The 21242-nt window shown below is 39.3% G+C and overlaps 2 protein-coding genes across 2 annotated transcripts in view; one reads left to right on the plus strand and one right to left on the minus strand.

Annotated features, from left to right (window-relative positions):
* Positions 1-16956: 16956 nt before the first annotated feature.
* On the minus strand, positions 16957-19237 carry SERP1 (stress associated endoplasmic reticulum protein 1). The gene is made up of 3 exons (XM_068546097.1): positions 18775-19237; positions 18416-18491; positions 16957-17237 (listed from the first exon to the last, which is right to left on the minus strand). The coding sequence occupies exons 1-3, from the start codon at positions 18856-18858 to the stop codon at positions 17197-17199; spliced, it is 201 nt and encodes a 66-aa protein (XP_068402198.1). The 5' UTR covers positions 18859-19237; the 3' UTR covers positions 16957-17196.
* Positions 19238-19502: 265 nt separating this feature from the next.
* EIF2A (eukaryotic translation initiation factor 2A) overlaps positions 19503-21242 on the plus strand; it is a 37832-nt gene continuing 36092 nt past the window's right edge. The window contains exon 1 of the mRNA XM_068546098.1: positions 19503-19598. Coding sequence (XP_068402199.1) covers positions 19547-19598 — 52 coding nt within the window. The 5' untranslated portion in view covers positions 19503-19546. The remainder of the gene's footprint in view (positions 19599-21242) is intronic.

The raw sequence follows: 21242 nt of genomic DNA on the forward strand, positions 1-21242 counted from the left end.
CTCCAATTTAAAAAAAAGCAAAAAAAGTAAAAAACAAAAAATTAAAGTTAAAAAAAGTAAAAAAAAAAGGCATAATTTGAATACACCTAAACATAGTCTCAAAATATTTAAAGCAAAAACACGCAGAAATATTAGAAGAAACTTAGAAACTTACAAACCCATAAACTTCTATCAAGAAGTTTAAAAATTAATAAGAATCTAGATTTAAACAACATAATTAACAATTTGATCGAGGTGACAAACACAGAACTGACACCACAAACTAAAAAATACACATTATTTCTTTTTAATGATATATAGTACATTATAAAAAGTAACCACATAGGGATACTGGCTAGGAATATAATGTAGAGCAACCTCAGTGGAAAGGAATTTGAGAAGACTGCATTTATCCTTTAACCCCAAAATCTCAGTTCCAAGAATTTATCTCAAAAATACATGCGCAAAAATATGAAACAATAAGGAATTCCCTGGTGGTCCAGTGGTTAGGACTCAGTGCTTTCGCTGCTGGGGCATGGGTTTGATCTCTGGTCAGGGAACTAAGATTCCACAAGAGACTGTAAAACAACCCAAATGTCCATGAATAGGTTACTGGTTGAATAATCATGGCACATTCTGATTATGCAACTGTAAAAAGAAGCAAGGAATATCTGTATACTGAAATGGACTGATGCCTAGTATATGAAATTTTGTTTTGTTTTGCAGGATATATTTTAAGTGAAAAAAGCAAAGAGAAGAAAAAGATATGTGTGCAGTGCTGCCATAAGAAAGTGCTTGCCTAAGAAAGTGATGATATCTGTATAATATTTATATCTCTACCTCTATCTGTCTATGGAAGAACAAAACAAAAACTTTTTCAAAAAGGTTATCTATAACCGAGCAATTCCACTCCTAGACATATACCCAAAAGAAAAGAAAATACGTATGTCCACACAGAAACTTCAACATGAATGTTCATAGCAGCACTATTCATAATAGCCAAAAAATGGAAAAAAACCCATCAACTGATGAATGATTAAATAAATTGTGTTATATCCAAACAATGGAATATTATTTAGTCATTAAAAAAAGAAGACATATTGATTCATACTACAAAATAAATGAACCTTGAATACATTGTGCAAGTGAAAGTAGTCAGTCACAAAGGCCATATATTATATTATTCCATTGATATGAAAAGTCCAGAATAGGCAAATCCAGAGAGAAAGAAAGAAAAAAAAACTTTTTTTTTTTTTTAATATATATAAATTTATTTTGGGCTGCATTGGGTCTTTGTTGCTGCGCGCGGGCTTTCTCTAGTTGTGGCGAGCGGGGGCTACTGTTTGTTGCGGTGCACAGGCCTCTCATTAAGGTGACTTCTCTTGTTGTGGCGCTCGGGCTCTAGGTGCGTGGGCTTCAGTAGTTGTGGCACATGGGCTCAGTAGTTGTGGCACACGGGCTTAGTTGTTCCGCGGCATGTGGGATCTTCCAGGACCAGAATAGGCAAATCCAGAGAGAAAGAAAGTAGAAGGAAGAAAGAAACTCTTCCCCCCCAGAGTTAGGGGGAAGGGAAAATGGGGAGTGACTGCTAACTGGTATGGGATTTCTTTTGGGGAAGATAAAATATTCTGAAATTAGATAGTGATGATAGATGTCAACTTTGTAAATATACTAAAAACCACTGAATTGTACACTTTAAAGGGTGAATGTTATTGTGTATTAATTATATCTAATATTTTTAAATGTTTCAACCTTATCAGTAGGCAGAGGCAACAGAGTAGAAAGGATAGGAATAGACACTGGATTTCTCTGAATATACATTGTTTAACAGATTTGACTTTAGAATCATGTAAATGTGCCACATAGTTATAAAATCAAACTAAAAAATTAGAAAGAAACCCCCAGGGGTCTATTTCTGGCATGGTAATGTGAGGATCTTCACGGTCCATTCCACAGTAAAACTGGTGAAAATCACTTTAAAATATTCAATTCTCTAGAGATGATCTTTAGGCCATGTAGCAAATGCAAAAACATTTATTCAGGAAAACTTACTAAAATTTGGTAAGAGCAATGAGAATTTGTGGCCTCTGAACCCACTCCCTCCCTTCTCCCAACTCAGGGTGATGGAACCTTCACTCCAGATGGACGCTGCCAAGACATAAGGCTCCCACCCCCCACTCATGGGACAGAGGCTCTACCTTGGGTTTGGCACACTGAGAATATTAAGGTCTGATTCCCTTCGCTCCAGCTCATTCATAAAGCAAAGTTTCCATGCTCAGACAAGCAAGCCAAGAATACCAGTGGCTATACAGCAGAAATTAAAGGAGTAGAAAATAGAAAAACAATAGCAAAAATAAATGAACTTGAAAGTTGGGGACTTCCTTGGTGGTGAAGTGGTTAAGAATCTGCCTGCCAATACAGGGGACATGGGTTTGATCCCTGGTCCAGGAGGATCCCACATGCTGCGGAGCAACTAAGCCCATGCGCCACAACTACTGAGCCTGCGCTCTAGAGGATGCAAGCCACAACTACTGAGGCTGCAGGCCACAGCTACTGAAGCCCACGCAACTAGAGCCCATGTTCCGCAGCAAGAGAAGCAATGAAGACCCAACACAGCCAAAAATAAATAAATAAATAAATAAATAAATGTATTTTTTTTTTAAGTTGCTTCTTTGAAAAGAACAATAAAGTTGACCAACCTTTAGCTAGATTGATCAAGAAAAAGAGAGAAGGCTCAAATGTAAGAGGGACATTACTACTCATCTTACAGAAATAAAAAGGATTGTGAAAGAATATTATGAACAATTGTATGCCAATAAATTAGGTAACTTAGAAAAAATGGACAAATTTCTTAAAAGACATAAACTGAGTCAAGAAGATAGAAAAGCTAACAAGTATATAGATAGAATTTGTAATTTTAAAAAACTATCAATAAAGAAAAATCCAGACCCAGATGGCCTCACTGGTGAATTCTTTTTTCCCTGCAGCTTTTTTTTAAAATTAATTAATTTATTTATTTATTTATTTATTTATTTATTTATTTTTGGCTGCATTGGGTCCTTGTGTGCGGGCTTTCTCTCATTGCGGCGAGCGGGGGCTACTCTTTGTTGTGGTGTGCAGGCTTCTCATTGCGGTGGCTTCTCTTGTTGCGGAGCACAGGCTCTAGGCACTCGGGCTTCAGTAGTTGTGGCATGCTGGCTCAGTAGTTGTGGCACACGGGCTTAGTTGCTCCATGGCATGTGGGATCTTCCCAGACCAGGGCTCGAACCCATGTCCCCTGCATTGGCAGGAGGATTCTTAACCACTGCAACACCAGGGAAGTCCCTTCCCTGCAGCTTTATTGAGATGTAATTGACATATAACATTGTGTAAGTTTAAGGTGTACAATGTAATGATTTCATATATGTATAAATTGCAAAAGGATTACCATTCACTGGTGAATTCTACCAAACATTTAAAGAATTAATACCAGTTCTTCATAAACTCTTCCAGGAAATAGAAGAGGAAGGAACTCTTCCCATTTCATTCTATGAAACTAGTATTATCCTATCCTGGTTATACCAAAACCAGACAAATACATCTCAAGAAATGAAAACTCCACCCAGATCTCTTAGGAATTTAAATGCAGAAATCCTCAACAAATGCATTGCAAAAACCCACAGCTAACATCATACTTAATTGTAAAAGGCTAATGCCTTTCTCCTAAGATCAGGAACAAGACAATGATGTCCACTGTTGCCACTTCTAGTCAATACTGTACTGAAGGTTGTAACCAGAGTAATTAGACAAGAAAAAGAAAAGACATTCAGATTGGAAAGGAAAGAACTAAGATTATTTTTATTTGCAGAAAACAATCTTGTATGTGGAAAATCCTAAGGAATCCAAAAAAAAAAAAAAACTGTTAGAACTAATAAATGAGCTTAGTAAGTTTGCAGGACACAGGGCAATATACAGAAACAAATCATTTTTCTATATAGTAGCACTGAGCAAACAAAAAACAAAAGTAAGAAAACAATTTTGGGAATTCCCTGGTTAGGACTGGTTAGTGGTTAGGACTTGGAACTTTCACTGCCAAGGGTGCAGGTTCAATCCCTCATCAGGGAACTAAGATCCTGCAAGCCCTGGGGTGTGGCCAAAAAAAAAAAAAAAAAAAGACAAAAGAAAACAATTTCATTTATAATGGAATCAAAAAGAATAAAGTGCTTAGGAATAAATTTAACATAAGTGCAAAACATATACGTTGAAAACTACAAAACATTGTTGAAAGAAATGAAGGAAAACCTAATAAATGAAAAGATATCTCATGTTCATGGATTGTAAGACTTAATATTGTTAAAATGGCAATGCTTCCCAAGCTACAGATTCAACACTATCCCTACTAGAATGCCAGCTGACTTCTTTGTAGAAATTAACAACCAGATTCTAAAATTCATATAAAAACTTAAGGAACACGGAATAGCCAAAATGATCTTGAAAAAGAACAAGGTTAAATGGCTCACACCTCCTGATTTCAAAACTTACTACATAACAAGAGTAATCAAGACATTCTGGGACTGGTGTAAAGCTAGTCGTATAGATCAATGGAATAGAACTGAAAGTTCAGAAATAAACATATATATATAAACCACCTGAGGGACTTCCCTGGCAGTCCAGTGGTTAACCCTAACCCTAACCCAATGCAGGGGACAAGGGTTCAATCCGTGGTTGGGGACCAAGATCCCTCATGCCCACGGTGCGGCCAAAAAAGTAATCAATCAATCAATCAATTAATCACCTGAAATTCCTCTCTGTGATTATGCCACTAATTTGTTACACAGTTAGGTTCATTTGTTCCATTTGATTTTGATTTTCAGGCTTTTCTTTCTTTCTTTTTTTTTTTTTTCCTAACAGCTTTATTGAGATATAATTCACATATCATACAATTCACCCATTTTATTAAAGTGAAAAATTAAGTGGTTTTTAGGATATTCAGAGCTGTGCAACCATCACCACAATCACAACATTTTTATCACCTCAAAAAGAAATCTAGTACCCTTTGGCAATTACCACTCAATTATCCCCCCTCACTTTATAGCCTAAAGCAATCACTAATATACTTTCTGTTTCTATATACTTGCCTATTGTGGACATTGCATATAAATGGAATCATTTGATATGTGATATTTTGTGACTGGCTTCATCCATGTTGTGGCATTTATAAACACTTCATTCCTTCTTACAGCTGAACAATATTCCATTATATGGATATACCATACTTTGTGAATCCACTCATGAACTGATGGAGATTTGGGTTGTTTCTACCTTTGACTATTGCGGGTAATGCTGCTATAAACATTTGTGTACCAGTTTTTGAGTGGACATACGTTTCCATTTCTCTTGGATATATACCTAGGAGTAGAATTGCTTGGTCAAATTGTAAGTCTTTGTTTAACTTTTTTGAGGACTGCCAGATTGTTTTCCAAAGCGGCTTTACATCCCCACCAGTGTATGAGGGTTCCAATTTCTCTAAATCCTTGTCAACATTTGTTATTATTGTCTTTTTGATTCCAGCCATCCTAGTGGGTGTGAAGCGGTATCTCACTGTGGTTTAAATTTGAATTTCCCTGATGGCGAATGATTTTCATGTGCTTATTGGCTGAGTGTGTATCTACTTTGGTGAAATATCTATGCAGATCCTGTGCTTATTTTTATTTTATTTTATTTTAGTAAGAACATTCTGAAAATTGAAGTATAATTGACATACAACATTATATTAGTTCAGGTGTGCAACATAATGATTCAATATTTGTATATATGCTGCAAAATGATCACCACAATAATTCTAGTTAACATCCATCCCCATACATAGTTACAGATGTTTTTTTCTTTGCGATGGGAACTTTTAAGATTTACTTTCCTAGCAACTTTCAAATATGTAATACAGTATTATTAATTATAGTGGCCATGCTCTGCATTACATCCCCATAACTAATTTATTTTATAACTGGAAGTCTGTACCTTTTGACTCTGTTCACCCATTTCACGCACCCCGCCCACCACCCCCTGACTCTGGTAACCATCAGTCAAAGAACATTTAATATGAGATCTCTTTTTGCCCATTTAAAAAAATATTTATTTCTTATTATTGATTTGTAAGAGATCTTGATATAATTCTAGATACAAGTCCTTTATCAGATATATGATTTGCAAATATTTTCTCCCAGTCTGTGAATTGTGTTTTTAACTTTCTTGATAGTGCCTTTTGAAGCACAAAAGTTTTAAATTTAGATGAAGTCCAGTTAATCTACTTCTTTTGTTGCTTGTGCTTTTGGTGTCATATCTAAGAATTCATTGCCAAATCTAAGGTCATGAAGATTTATGCCCATGTTTTCTTCTAAGGGTTTTATAGTTTTGGCTCTTGCATTTAGGTCTTTATCAATTTTGAGTTTATTTTTATATATGATATAAGGCAAGGGTCCAATTTTATCCCTTTGTTTGTGGCTATTGTTGTCCCAGCACCATTTGTTGAAAAGACTATTGTTTTCCTATTGAATTGCCTTGGTGTCCTTGTTGAAAACTCAGTTGACTCTATCTCCCTCATGAAATATTGCCCAAGGACAAAAAGAACTGCAAAGAAATTTTTTAAAACACTGTTTTCAGTAATCATAGTGTTAATAAAATTCTTATTGTATTTTGAAGCTAGTGTAGATTTAGTAGGATAAAGTAACTAAATAATTACATTAATGTTCTCAGGAGCCAAGGTTTTCAATTTAAGAAAAAAAGAATAAAAATATAAAATTTAAGAAATATGTGAAAGCCTGTAATCTTAAATTTGAGTTGGAATTATCGATATAAATTCATGTTGTATTTTCTCTTTAAAGTACATATTTTCTATCTCTGTTCACTAAAAGTCTTAGAAGCAATGAAAACACAGGGGCAAGGAGCATCCACAGACTTTAGGTTGTGATCTCTAAATACCGTATCCTGGTACAGAGAACTCTTTGAGAAAATGGCCAATTCCATATCTAGGGCAGGAAATATCTCAGGTGAATCTTGGGCATCTTGTTATGCCAGTCTCTTTTCTACGTGCTTTACATGTGTTGGGCTGTACCCCTCAGGCCTAGAGCCTGGAGTCAGCAACAGAGACATCAATGGTTTAATGGATAAGGGGGAGCTTACACGTCTGAAGCAAGGTCCTGGAGTGACGTCCCACCATGTGTGGCAGACAGTGAGTGGGACATGGTGGCAGTCTTCGCTGGGTTGGGGGTGGGAGCAAAATTACCAGTTATAGGGGAATTGACATCAGGTAGCCTCATTTGTTACCAGGGAAACGAGCAGAGGAGCAAGCCCTTATCACACCTTTGATCAGCTATCACTGGGAATTCTGTGGAGGTCCAGTGGTTAGGACTCTGATAAGCTATCACTATCTGGGGCCAGGGGTGAGTACTAGGAAGGTCAGTCATATGGGTAGGGCAGAGGTGAAGTAGGCACTGGTTGGGCAGGGGATGTACAGAGGGCAAGAGAATATCCATCTTGAGTGGCCTGATCATGCAACATGCATTAGCTCATTTAATTTCATTTTATAGTTGCAAAACTGAGACTTTAAATAGATTGCCCAAGGTCACACAGATACAAAGTGATAAAAAATAGATACAAACCCAGGCTTCAGAGCCAGCATTTGAAAAGTTGCTCAACCTTGCTAGGAATCAGAGAAATGCATATTACAACAACACTGAGACTATTTTATTAGAAACGCAAAAGTTAATGTCAGATAAAATGACATTTTAGGGAGCACTTGAGGATATAGGAACTCTTACACATTGCTGGTGTAAATTTAATTTTTTAGAACCTATTTTGGATAATGATTTCACCATACTTAATACATTTGAAGATGTACATACCTCATACTCAGAAGTTCCACTTCTAGACCAGAGAAATTCTATGTACATCTGTACAAGGAAACAATGTATAAACATCCACGTTCTTTACAGCCCTACAAATTTTGAGAAAAAGAAAGCTGGTGACTTCCTGCCACGTTAAATATGGAGGCTGCCTTCTTTTTGTTTTCGATGAGCCAGGCCCCTTACCCTATCAGAGATCTCTTTGCTTTGCGGTTCACGAAGTAGGGGAATGTTATTTGCATAGAGTATTTTTAACTTTTCAAAGTACTTTTACCATCATTAGGTTTCATAACAGTTGCGTGTGACAAGAGGGTAAGTGTTTCCTTTTCCTTAGGCCAAGAAACTTAGGGGGATTTAAGGCCATAGATCGAGAACTCAGAGCCCTCTTCAAAACTTCTCAAAGTTTAATTTGCATACAAATCAGCTGGTGGTCCTGTGAAAATGCAAATTATGTTTCAGTGGGCCTTGGGTGAGGCCCGAGATTCTTCATTCCTAACAGGTTTCCAGGTTACTGTGGGTCCCCTGGCCACACTCTTGAGTAGTGGGAGATTAGACCATTGACACAGGCTGGATATTAAACTCCACTGGTCCACTTTCCCTGTCTGTCCTTCGCAGTGCAGATGGATTTAAACGTAATGTTTAGCAAAAGAGAGGGATCTCACCTTGAAAAAATCCTGATGTTGTTCTCAAGCAAGCAGAAATGACTTTAAGATTTCATGTTTTCATTCTCTCTGGCACCTTCCTTCTTTGTGTAATCCATTTGTAATTAATAGGTGGGCCATGCATGGGTAACCAAGACTGGAGCTAGGCAGAAACATGCTTGGGTACTTCCAGTGTTTATTTATCTTTATGATTCAGGCTTTGTCAGAAATTATAGTCTGTCTCAGTCCTGGATGCCTTTCCACCTTAGAATCTACAATTGTTTATTAACTGATGCCCAGTGTGTCAAACAAAAAACAAACTTGCAGCACCTTCGTGCTTCACCCTGGTTCCCCAGCACTCCTGGGTGACAGGAACTAAGTGCTCTTCAGGAGCCCTGAGTGGGAGCATGGCTGGCATTTACCCAGAGGGGCCCTGTGAGTCTCCTCTGCCTCAAGTATGAGATCTGATTTGGTAACCACACCACACCCTAAATGCTTAACAATGTGGTACAGGCCTTGCTGTAGGGAATTCCTCTGTGAAGAGAAGCAGCTATTCTCCCAGGGACTGGGTCTGGTTTGGGGGGGTACAGAGCCATTCTGGGTTCCCAGTCTGGTGTGGAGAAGAGCATCCCAGTGTGGCATCCTTGCCCCTTCCTGTGCCCTAGAATGGGGCTGGGGACAGAGGGCAGCTGACAGCCCATAGGCACCTGTCCTAAACAGCAAGTGTGGTGGTTTGGCTCTTTCCTTATAACTGGACAGACGGGTATAGTGAGGTTATCAGCTTTCTTTGTGAAGCATTTTTTGGTTTTCTCAATTACAATTATTATGAATGGTTCTCAAATGTGACTAAAGGACAAATACGGCTCTTGATATATTTCCAAATATCAAGCTTCTCTTGGGAGAGTTTGTTTCTAAGGTAGTCTGAATTCTAATGCTGAGCCCAGCCATTAAGCAGAGGTTGCCAGGATTGGAAGTATCTGGGATGCATGTGATTCTGGGGTTGGATGATCTTACAAGACACGTTCTTACTTTAAAGATGATTCTGATATAATAGCGTTCTCATTGCTCTCCTTCACTTTATCACTCAACTAAAATGTTGGGCTCAGGACTTCCCCGGTGGTCCAGTGTTTAAGGATCCACCTTCCAATGCAGGGGAAGTGGGTTCGATCCCTGGTCTGGGAACTAAGATCCCACATGCTGCCAGGCAACTAAGCCCAAGTGACACAACTAATGAGCCCGCCTGCTCTGAAGTCCATGCGCCACAGCTAGAGAGAAGCTCCTGGGCCACATCAAAAATCCCTCGGGCCGCAACTAAGAACACAGCCAGAGATAAATAAATATTTAAAAATAAATAAATAAATAAAATGTTGAGCTCCCCCTATGTGTGTAAAGTTTCACACTAGCCTTTGTGGTGGTGAGAGTAAAGGAAAAAGGATGAAAAAGAAAGATATGGCATTTGTTCTTTTTTTTTAAAAAATATATTTATTTATTTATTTTTGGCTGCGTTAGGTCTTTGTTGCTGTGCGCGGGCTTTTCTCTAGTTGTGGCGAGCGGGGGCTACTCTTCGTTGCGGTGTGCAGGATTCTCATTGTCATGGCTTCTCTTGTTGCGGAGCACGGGCTCTAGGCACGCAGGCTTCCGTAGTTGTGGCACGTGGGCTCAGTAGTTGTGGCTCACGGGCTCTAGAGCACAGGCTCAGTAGTTGTGGCACATGGGCTTGGTTGCTCTGCAGCATGTGGGATCTTCCCAGGCCAGGGCTCGAACCCGTGTCCCCTGCATTGGCGGGCGGATTCTTAACCACTGCACCACCAGGGAAGCCCCTGGCATTTGTTCTTAAGGACTGCATACACTAGCTGAGAAACTAAGAAACAAAACTAAGAATCATGGGAACATAATAAACACTAACTGGTCCAGAGTCATCAGTTCCAAAGAGAGTGTTTCTGACTCCCATAGCAAGGGAAAACTTCACAGAGGAGGTAAAATTTAAGCTAGACTTTGAAGGCTGTATAGTATTGTAACGTAGGAAAAATGAGCAAAAACACTTAAAGTGCAGGTTATCTAGAGAACAAATAGGTGGTTGCCAGAGGGGAAGGGACTAGGAGGAGGAGAGAAGTAGGTGAGAGGTGAGGTGGTACAAAATTCCGGCTGCAAAATAAATGAGTCACAGAGGTGAAATGTGGGGAAAATAGTCAATGGTTATGTAATGTCTTTGTATGGTGACAGATCATAACTAGACTTATCATGATGATCATTTTGAAGTGTATAGAAATATTGAATCACTATGTTGGGTACCAGGAACTGACATAGTGTTGTAGGTCAACTGTACTTCAAAAACAAATCAACTAACTAACTCAGAGAAAAAGAGATCAGATATGAGGCAGTGGTGGAGCTGGGGGGAGGGGGAATTGGATGAAGGCAATCAAAAGGTACAACTTCCAGTTATAAGAAAAATAAGTATTAGATGTAATGTACAACCTGATAAATATAATGAACACTGCTGTATGTTATATATGAAAGTTGTTAAGAGAGGAAATCCTAAGAGTTCTCATCACAAGGACAATTTTTTTTTTCTATTTCTTTAATTTTGTATCTGTATGAGATGATGGATGACCACTAAACTTATTGTGGTCATCATTTCATGATGTATGTAGGTTAAATCACTATGCTCTACATCTTAAACTTACACAGTGCTATATGTCAATTATATCTTAATGAAACTAGAAAAAAACACTTAGTAAAGTGAACAAATGTTGTTGGAAAAATGGTGCCTATAGTTGATACTGGGTTGCTGCAACCTTTAATTTGTAAAAAAATGCAGTATCTGTGAAGCACAATAAAGTAAGATATGCCTAAGCAGATACTGCTTTCTTTTTTAAAAAATAAATTTATTTATTTATTTATTTTTGGCTGCGTTGGGTCTTCGTTGCTGCGCGTGGGCTTTCTCTAGTCGAGGCGAATGGGGGTTACTCTTCGTTGTGGTGCACGGGCTTCTCATTGAGGTGGCTTCTCTTGTTGCGGAGCACAGGCTCTAGGCGCATGGGCTTCAGTAGTGGCACACGGGCTCAGTAGTTGTGGCTCGTGGGCTCTAGAGCGCAGGCTCAGTAGTTGTGGCACACAGGCTTAGTTGCTCCATGGCATGTGGAATCTTCCCAGACCAGGGCTCAAACTCGTGTCCCCTTCATATTGGCAGGCAGATTCTTAACCACTGCACCACTAGGGAAGTCTGCTTTTTTTTTTTTTTTTTTAAGACAGATCGAGTTTTTGTGGCAACCCTGCATTGTTAGATGATTGTTATCATTTTAAAAAAATATTTATTTATTTACTTATTTATTTTGCTGCACCGGGTGTTAGTTGCGGCACGTGGGATCTTTAGTTGTGGCATGCGAACTCTTAGTTGAGGCATGTGGGATCTAGTTCCCTGACCAGGGATTGAATCCAGGCCACCTGCATTGGGAGCTCAGAGTCTTAGCCATTGGACCACCAGGGAAGTCCCAATAAAGTATTTTTTTAATTAAGGTATATTCATTTTTTAAAGACCTAATGCTATTGCACACTTAATAGACTACAGTGTAGTGTAAACATAACTTTTATATGCACTGGGAAATCGAACAATTCCTGTGACTCGCTGTATTGCGATATTCACTTTATTGTGGTGGTCTGGAACTGAACCCGCATTATCTCTGAGGTTTGCTTGTATATGGGGATCAGTTTTCTCTTGAAGTTCATTCTTCCTTCTAGAGGAAAAAAAAAAAGATTTTAATGCTAACCAATTCCACTAGTCAAAATAAAAGTAATGCAATAGAGCTCATGTACATTGAACCTGGATAATATGAGCCTTTCACGTACTTATGATCTTAACAGAACCCCAGGGAGAAGATAGTACTCAAAATGGTAAATTTTGAGCCAAAAACCAAGAGTTAAAGAATACGTTTTAGTTGTTTTCGCTTTTATAACTTCCCTCAAGTCAGAGTGTGTAGGCAAATCGCCATTTTATATCTCTATTTAAGGTCAATTCTGTGTTTGTTCTTTTTCCACATAAATGAAAAGAATTAGTTACCATGTCTGGAATGCTGAATCTGAAAAAACTGAGGTACAAGAACCTTATTGTGAATTATACAAATAAAGGAAGTAAGCATTAAAAAAAAAAAAAAGCACAAGGCACAAGGCATCTGAAAAATGAAAGTAGAGTCTTTGGGCTAGAGCGAGTTTATGACAGAAAGATGTTGGGACAAGGCTAGGTTGGGCCATGTTGTGAAGTGTCCTAAAAATAAAAGCTAAAGAGTTAATGCATCCCAATGGCAGTAGGAAGCCACTGAAGTTTAGTTAATCCTCAGATTTTACCTATATCAAACACTCAGGGGAGTTCATGAGATTAATATACAATCTTCTAAGGTAAAAGGAAACATTCCTAAAGAATTATAATTCCTTGGCACTCAACATGCTAAAGAGCCAATTTGGTCATCCCAAATCCGGTTTTCTAATACTTGCTCTGCTACTGGTTCATTGATGATGGGAAAGATAACTTCTCTAGGCCGTAATTTCCTCAAGTGTAAATCAAGATCATTTGAAAATTTCCTTTTAGCTCCAAACTCAATTATTCTCATTCTCCTGTTTGACTTTCTCGTAACAGTGAGAAAAGAAGAAAAACCTGTTACTAACCCATTTAATGATATTGAAATCATGGTTTTAATTTTGTACAGTGGAAAAGAAGTCACACATGCATTATTCACTGAAACTTTTATCTGTGGAGAGCACATATCTGTATTTTTTTGACTACTGGGCTATCAAAAATTATTTTTCAACATCACAGATAAAGAAATTAAGCAAAACTACTTTTAAAAATGTACTCTTGAATATGTGAAAGTGAATAACATTACTGATTTGATCTGTTAATTTTGTGCTGTACAGGAAACACCAATAGTAAATTTGTCACAAATTCATTTTCAAAAAAAAGTTGCGTCCATAAAAGGACAAACTTTTTTTCTTTCTTCTTTAAATTGGCAACATGAAAAAAAATTTTAGCTTCCTAAAAGCAGAAGCAAAGAGCTCATGAAAACAGAAGTGTCCTGTGTGGGTATTTTGCAGTCACTCTTATGGTTTCTAGATGGTTGAGTGAGTCAGGAAATCTCGGCTCTAGTTTCTACTCTACCTCAACTAGTTCTGTGAGGGCAAATCCACCATCTATCTGGTTTTACTTTTCCTTTGAAAGACTTATCACAATTATGGTCGTTTTCATTGTATTGTCTTTTTCCTCACTACTGGACTGAAAGATACCTGAGTGCTGAGATTCTGTATTCACATATCTATCTCCAGATCTGGCACATAAGTTACTCAATATTCACTGAATAAATGAATTTTTTACTTATCTGTAAATGGAGGCAGTTGTACTAAATTTCCCGTCATGTTTTTAAAAAATAAATTTATTTTTGGCTGCTTTTGGTTCTTCATTGCTGTGCATGGCTTTCTCTAGTTGCAGCGAGTGGGGGCCACTCTTTGGTGCGGTGTGCGGGCTTCTCATTGCAGTGGCTTCTATTGTTGCAGAGCACAGGCTCTAGGCACGTGGGTTTCAGTAGTTGTGCCATGTGGGCTCAATAGTTGTGGCTCACAGGCTTAGCTGCTCCGCGGTACGTGGGATCTTCCCCGGCCAGGGCTCGAACCTGTGTCCCCTGCGTTGGCAGGCGTATTCTCAACCACTGTGCCACCAGGGAAGCCCTCTATGTCATTTCTATCTTTGATTGTTTGATATGAATTTACTTTGAATTATTTAAGTCCAGACAGTTGAATTTTTCCCTTCAGCTTGATTTCTAGCATTTTATTGCTCATTAGCACTCTTTCCAGATTTGGACATTTTTGTTCTAACTTGAAGATAAAGTGGTACAAGCAGCTATAGTGGGACTGTGTTTAGACAGGAAAGGATTCTCTGAGGGAGTGTCGTAGAATCTGCTATTGAACCCAACTCCTACCTCTTAAAGTTGTGGTTTGCATCTAAAATGACAAGTTAAAAAAACTAATACGTAGGTAAATGTAAATCAAACTTCAGAACAATTTCTAAGTGGAAAATCTGATGATGTCCTAAATTTTACAGATGCTAAAAGCATAATAAAATTTTGTTGCTGAACCTCCCAAGAATATAATCCAGCACTACATGGTGGTCCTTTGTGCCAACAAAACTCCAGGAACCTCAGTGACAATAGCCATGGCCTTGCAGGTGAGTATATACATTTCTTTAATGTAAATCAAAGCCTATTACAATGCATTCTGTTACAATGAAAATCTTCACTTATTTTGGAAGCCCAATCATTTTGAGCAACATTATATACAACCCAACAGATACAATGAAATCACTGACAACTCCTTGAAACGTTATAGCTAAATTACAAAGAGTAATTGGATAATGTAGACAACCCCGATAAAGTATTTATTCTCACATCATTGTGCTCAACATTAGATGACATATAAAGTTCAACTGGGAAAGGGAAATCAAAAAAAAAAGAAAAAAATTGTGCTTTTTCCTTGAACCAAACTCAAATAATGAGATGAGGGTAAACCCCAGTTGGGAAAGTATTTAATTCATTGTGCTTTTATATATTTTTCTTGCTACCTATTCCCAGTTAAAACCTTAAATTTGTGCCTCTGGATACTATTTCTTTTAACTCAAGTACAACATACCAGGCGTTCCTTAAAATCATTTTCTATTAACTATAAAAAGTATACTCAGATAAGAACTCTATAAAATCATTTCCTTTTAGAAGGCATCAAATATTCAGGGATCTTTATTTTTAAAGGGTAAATGAAATGACATAGCTTTCATTGACCCAAACATGCATAATTCATCCTTAAAAATGCACCCAATTGGTAATGACACATGATATACAAAGGGAATGCAACTTTACATATGTAAAATGATTGCTCACTATGGCAATTTAACAGTCAAATTAACACACATTGTACATTAAAAAAAAAACAAAACCCTCAATGTCTTAAAGCCAGTTATCTATAGGAAACCAAGGGAAATTCTGATATGGAATAGTTTGACTCAAAGCAAAGAATAAGGCACCTGCTATGAATTTAGAACAATAACTTTCATTTTTTAAGTTACAACAAAATAGAATTAGTTAACCAAGACACTTGTTTCCAAGAGGGAAACAAGTACAGGGGTTGATTTCCTGGGTGAGAAAGGCAGGTAACAATACAGGTAAAAACCTGCTGGCCCAAGGTCAGCAGATCCCTTTCCTATTCTAGTCAAGTTCCTAAAAATCCTTAACCACTCCTCTCCTTCATTCTCCCAATACTTAGGGGTACCAGAAGCTCTGAGGTTCACACTGTATATAGACTAGGTAGTAGATTTCCCTTCTGTTCCTCTTAAAACAGCTTATTTTCAAGAGGTATCCTGAGGCAATTAACACAGCAAACAAGCAGCTTTCTTTCCAACTCATTAACACATAGACACCTCTCAGGCTTTTTTCATCATTATGGCTAAGAATTTAAATAGCCAATACTTGAAATTTTCAACAGTACCAGAAAGCTCAAAACCTGCCTTATCACTCACCCTTACCATTAGTAAAAAGAAAGTTTGATCAATCATAACCTGTAAAATCACACAACAAAGGGAAGACTAAAGACTGATCCTTATCAGTAAATCCATTTAATTTCACATGACACTTTAGTCTGATGTATCTAGTACCCTAACAGAATTTTAATCATAAATCAAGAAAAAGCATTTCCAAACTAATTTGCAGTTGATGTGCCTTTTTGGTATTAAAAGTGCTATTAACATGCTGTCTTACGGCACACTGGACTCAACAGTATGTCCTGATGAGGCATCCATTTTTAGTACTATTTTTCCCTAAAATGTTGTGAGCATTAATAGACCCCTTTGATATATTAAAGTAATTCTGGTGAAATCAATGGTGATATAAAAAACCTTCCCTGACTTTACTCCACCATGGCTGCTTTTAGCGAAACCGAAGTGACTAAATTATAAAATGCTCAACCAAGTTGTTTTCTTATGGCCTCTTACGTTAGTATATTCACTCATGCAAAATCCAAGGTAGTGTAATAGAAATAACATTGTTAAAATAGACGTTGTGGCTATAAGCATCTCCCTTTATATTAGGCATTTAGAAGCTTTTTAAAATTTTTAGGTGCTAAAGATTTCGGGAAAACTAGGCTGTGTAGTTGTTCCATTTATAAGCACCTTATTACAGGACGGTTACATGACCCTCTATGGGAGTGTGCTTTGAATTCAAGAAATAGTAATAAAGTGCCTAGCTATATAAAAACCGTAGGATTCCAAATTTTAAATTAAGCTAATTGCATTTACACATTAGGGCTAACAAGATCTAGACCCTGTCTACACAGATTCAATCTAATTACCTATATTGTATACTGTTCTAATAACCACATTAAAAAAAAAAAACTTACTCTTTACTGACTGAATAAGTAGGGTCCACTACTGTAGCTTAACAAATTTTATTGCTTTATTCATGTGGTGCTTTTGCAAGGCACTGTGGTATGGACTAGAAAACTTGGAATGACTTGTGAAGAAACCTTGGAATGACACATGAAGGATGATATGAAAAGTCATTCTGAGGCAGGATGCTTTACTGAATTGTTTTTAACCAGGGTATCAAACATCAGGAATGAGTTCAAGTTAAAATTCACAGGAGAATGGAAACATCTTAAGGTCAGTCACTTCACATGCCCATCCTGATACTTTGAATAATCTGGAAAATTGCTGTAAAGAGAAAGAGCAAGTATTAAAACATGCTTGGAATAAAACAGGCCTGGCAACTGACAAATATTAAGGTAGTTCAAGAATCCAAAAATACCCTTACAATTACTTGCAAGTACTAGGTAACTTCATAGTAATATGAACACAGGCCTACCTTAATAATACAATTTTTTTTATGCCTCAGCTTCCTTGAATTTTATGCCAAAATGTCTAGAGAGTTACCAAATAAGCAGTGATTTTTAGAAAGCAATTAAAGCACCAAAGCAAAAAGGTTTTTCTAGCATACAATTATTTTGGTTTAACCCTAAACATTAGGTGTACTTGGCCTGTAACATATGCACATTTCCTCATTCTCACAAGGCTGAAATTCAATAATCTTTAGGTTACATAAATTGCTTGGCTCTTGGCCATTTATCAGGAAAGCTTCCAATTGGTATGTTTAGGAGACAGGCAAAGTGAAATGTTCAAGAGAAACCTCAGTAACTTTAAAATGTCAGAACGTGTAAAACAGAAACATGTATTTCCATATTAACAGCTTGCATATTAAGATGAAGAGAAGAAATTCTGTAATCCATCTCCATGGGCAAGAGTCTACTACTCTAACAGCAGTCTGCCCTGATAACTATTTTTCCCTACCATATGTCAAACATTTCTTTTATTAAACTAAAAACATTTGTCTCGGACGTTAAATTGCCAATCAGGTACAAGTTCCTCTACAATGAATCAATTCTTTGCACTAGCTTTACTTTATAAAATACATCCAATTTTGACATAAAAACATTAGATTTTGGAACACGTTAAATTAAGTTTGAACATCCGCATGTACATGATGTTCAGAAGCTTCTTTTTCGCAAAGGTTGCAAAATATTCTAAATTCTCATCCTGGGAGGTGTTTTTGTTTTTTGTTTTGGTCTAATATTTGTCAACTCGATCATTACTAAGGACCTGACCTCCTTTTCTGCTCCCCTGTGAGCTCAAATCAAGCGGGGAGAAGTTTCTAGAGCATCACCCTCTGTGCATATGTGGGACAAGTAACTGGGTTCACATAAAACAGAATTATGCGGAGCTCCCGGCAGGTGGATTGAGAACTATGCGGGCAGGATTCACCACTGATGGATCACCACGTCATCCCCAACCCGTCATCCAACACCCTACCCGATGGTCGCCCCCAAAACACTTACCAGAACCACAAACAACAAAAATGAAGAGAGCCAATAACCAGGGTCCTACAGACGCCTTCTCTTCGGGAGCATTTCTCTGCAAAAAGGAAAATCCACGGTCTCCAATGCAAAAAAACCACTCTGACCCCGAGCTCTCACCCTGCACCCCGGGCCAGGTCGCCGGGTCCCTGCACCTCACTGGTTTCCCCTGCGTTGCCGAGCCGCCCGGCTCCGGCACCCACCTCCCTGAGCTCCCAACTTAGCGTCCCGCTCGCGGCCTCGGGCCCTTGAGTCGCCCGGGTCTGGGGAAGAGAGCTCGGCGCGGCCCCGGGCCTCATACCCGGCTGCGGAACCGAGAGGGGCGCCCGCTCTTCCCTTACCGAGGTCTTGGCGACGTTGCCGCGCTGGGTGATGTTCTTGCTGTGCTTCTCGTTGGCCATACGGATCCGCTGCTTGGCGACCATCTTCGCGGCGCAACCACCTGCCCCGGCCACCCCTGGGCCTCGCTCGCTCGCTTCTCCTCGGGCCGCTACGACCGACGCTCCGCTCCCGGTGCCCGCGCCGCCGGAGCAAGGAGGCTCTCAGGTGGGGCGCTAGCTCCGGCCGCTGGGCCTGGGCGCGGCGGGCGCGGGGGCTGAGCCCTTAGCTGGGCGCGGGCCGCCGGCTGACTGACGACGCCGGACCGTCCGGCCGAGCGAGACGGGCGCGCGGGAGGAGAGCAGGCCGCCGGGATATTCTCGCGTCGCCGCTGTGGCCTCCGCCGGGAGCGTAGACTGAGAGAGGAAGGGAACGCAACGCTACACAACGCAACAACGGGACGGTGCAACCCGTCGACTCGAACTACTTCGGGTTCGGCTGCCAACGTCAGCATTGGGCCGGCTCCGCCCCGCGGAAGTGCACGCTCCGCCTGCTGAGGAAGAGGGGGAGGGAGGGCGAAGGCCGGCACTCCAGCCTTAGCCCCGCCCCTCCACGCTCCGTAAAGTGTTGCCCCAGAGCTGCGCGTGCGCGTTCGGGCTCCTTTTTCGTGTCTCTCTCCGACCGGAAGTGAATTGGCCCCGAGGCTGGCGGCCCCGGAAACACCAGTTCGCCGTCTCACGCCGGAGGAGACGTGTTGGGGCTGGGTTCGGCTCTCGTGAACTCTGACCCAAGCATATGAGTTTCTCTTTCCGGGACAAGATGGCGCCGTCCACGCCGCTCCTTACAGGTGAGCTCTGAACGAGCAAGGGATTATTTCTTTAGAGCAGTATTTTTTGTGTCTCTAACCTTGGGCACCACCCGAGAAGCCTTGGAGTCTGATCCGCCTTTTCTTGTGGATTGCAGGAGAGCCGGAGGGCCTTTTGGATTTCTTGGTGTAGCGTGGCAGTCGGAAGTTAGGCTCTAGCCTCGGAGCTCCAGCATTCCCCCCTCCCTTTTGCCCATCCATCATTCTTTCCTGACACTTCAAGTTCTACAGGAATAGAGGAAGGGGCATAAGAACGAAGAGTGCTAGTGGGATTTGTTACTCTGGGTCTGCAATACTGGTGTTACACTAACGCTTACTTGGTGACAGGCCCTGTTGACAGGGTGAAGTCATTTAGCTCTGTAATAAGAAAAAAACGTAAACGTATGACTCGGTCTACTAGAATAACCACGCACTTAAATACACCTGAATTTAAGTGATACCAAATCCTGCACTCCTTGCTTTAATGAAATTTGTGGGACTCAGTAGGGCGAGTGGAGCTGCGGTAGTGTAGGTTTTAAGGGGATGAGAATGTGTTCTGGGGTGGTAGCATATGATGAACATTATAAAGATAAAGTTGCAACGTTAGAACATTACAGGATTCCTGAGGTTTCGAAGCTGAGGCAGAGTTTATAATGTTGGAGAAGATAATAAACTTAGTCTTAGACAATGTCAGCGGTGACTCTGGATTACAGTAATGGCTAGAGTCTCATATATGAGCATCAAGTAAGGAGAGGGGAGTTAGGAGGGAAAAGAAGGCTATAAGTTCCCAATAACTTAATAACATATTAAGGAAAAAGAAGCCATTGAGAGAAAGGTTGTCTACTTTTGAGGAAAGGGATTATTTCACCGAGACTTGGAAGGAACCTTAAAAAGCTTTTGCACTTTTCACCATTCTACATTTTGAGATCTTTGTTATTCAGCACCCTGCCCATTCATATTCAATCTGGCTACCACAGTTCATTCACCAGACATTTATCAAAAACTTGACTAATTTGTTAAATAACATGCCAAGCAGATACTGCTTAAAAAGTAACTAAATGAATTTATTTCTGTAGCTTCATAAAGGTAGCTTGTATGTTACTTATAATTTTGGAATACTAAATGCTTTTTTTGAACTTTAATTTAAAAATTGGTACATTTTAAAATTTGATCTTTTTTTTTTTCCCTTTTAAAATCTTTGCAGTGACTGCTTGCAGGGTAAATTCCATCCTGTTTAGCATAGCATATGGAACCCTTTATAATCCTTGAATAGCTCTTGTCATTCATTTTACTCCTTGCCATCCTATCCTATTTTGTTCTCCATCAGTACTGAACTGCTCATAAAACCCTTGAACAACCTATTTCCTCAGTCTAACACTACCCTCTTCCTCTTGATTTGGCTGACGTCTTTTTATCTTTTAAATTTCATTTTAGACATCATTACTTTGTGAAGTCTTTCCTTACTCTTCCCAGATAGTCTTTCCCCAGCCTATTTTGGTACCTCATATATACTTGAAGTTTTTTGTTTTTGTTTTTTTTCACTTATCACATAAGATGATTATCTAGCTGTTTAGATGCTTTTCTCTCCTGCTAGACTGTGAATTCCTTAATGGCAGGGGCAGAGCCTTATTCATCCCTGTCTTCTCA

The sequence above is a fragment of the Eschrichtius robustus genome, chromosome 6 (genome assembly GCF_028021215.1).
Source record: "Eschrichtius robustus isolate mEscRob2 chromosome 6, mEscRob2.pri, whole genome shotgun sequence".
NCBI lineage: Eukaryota > Metazoa > Chordata > Mammalia > Artiodactyla > Eschrichtiidae > Eschrichtius > Eschrichtius robustus.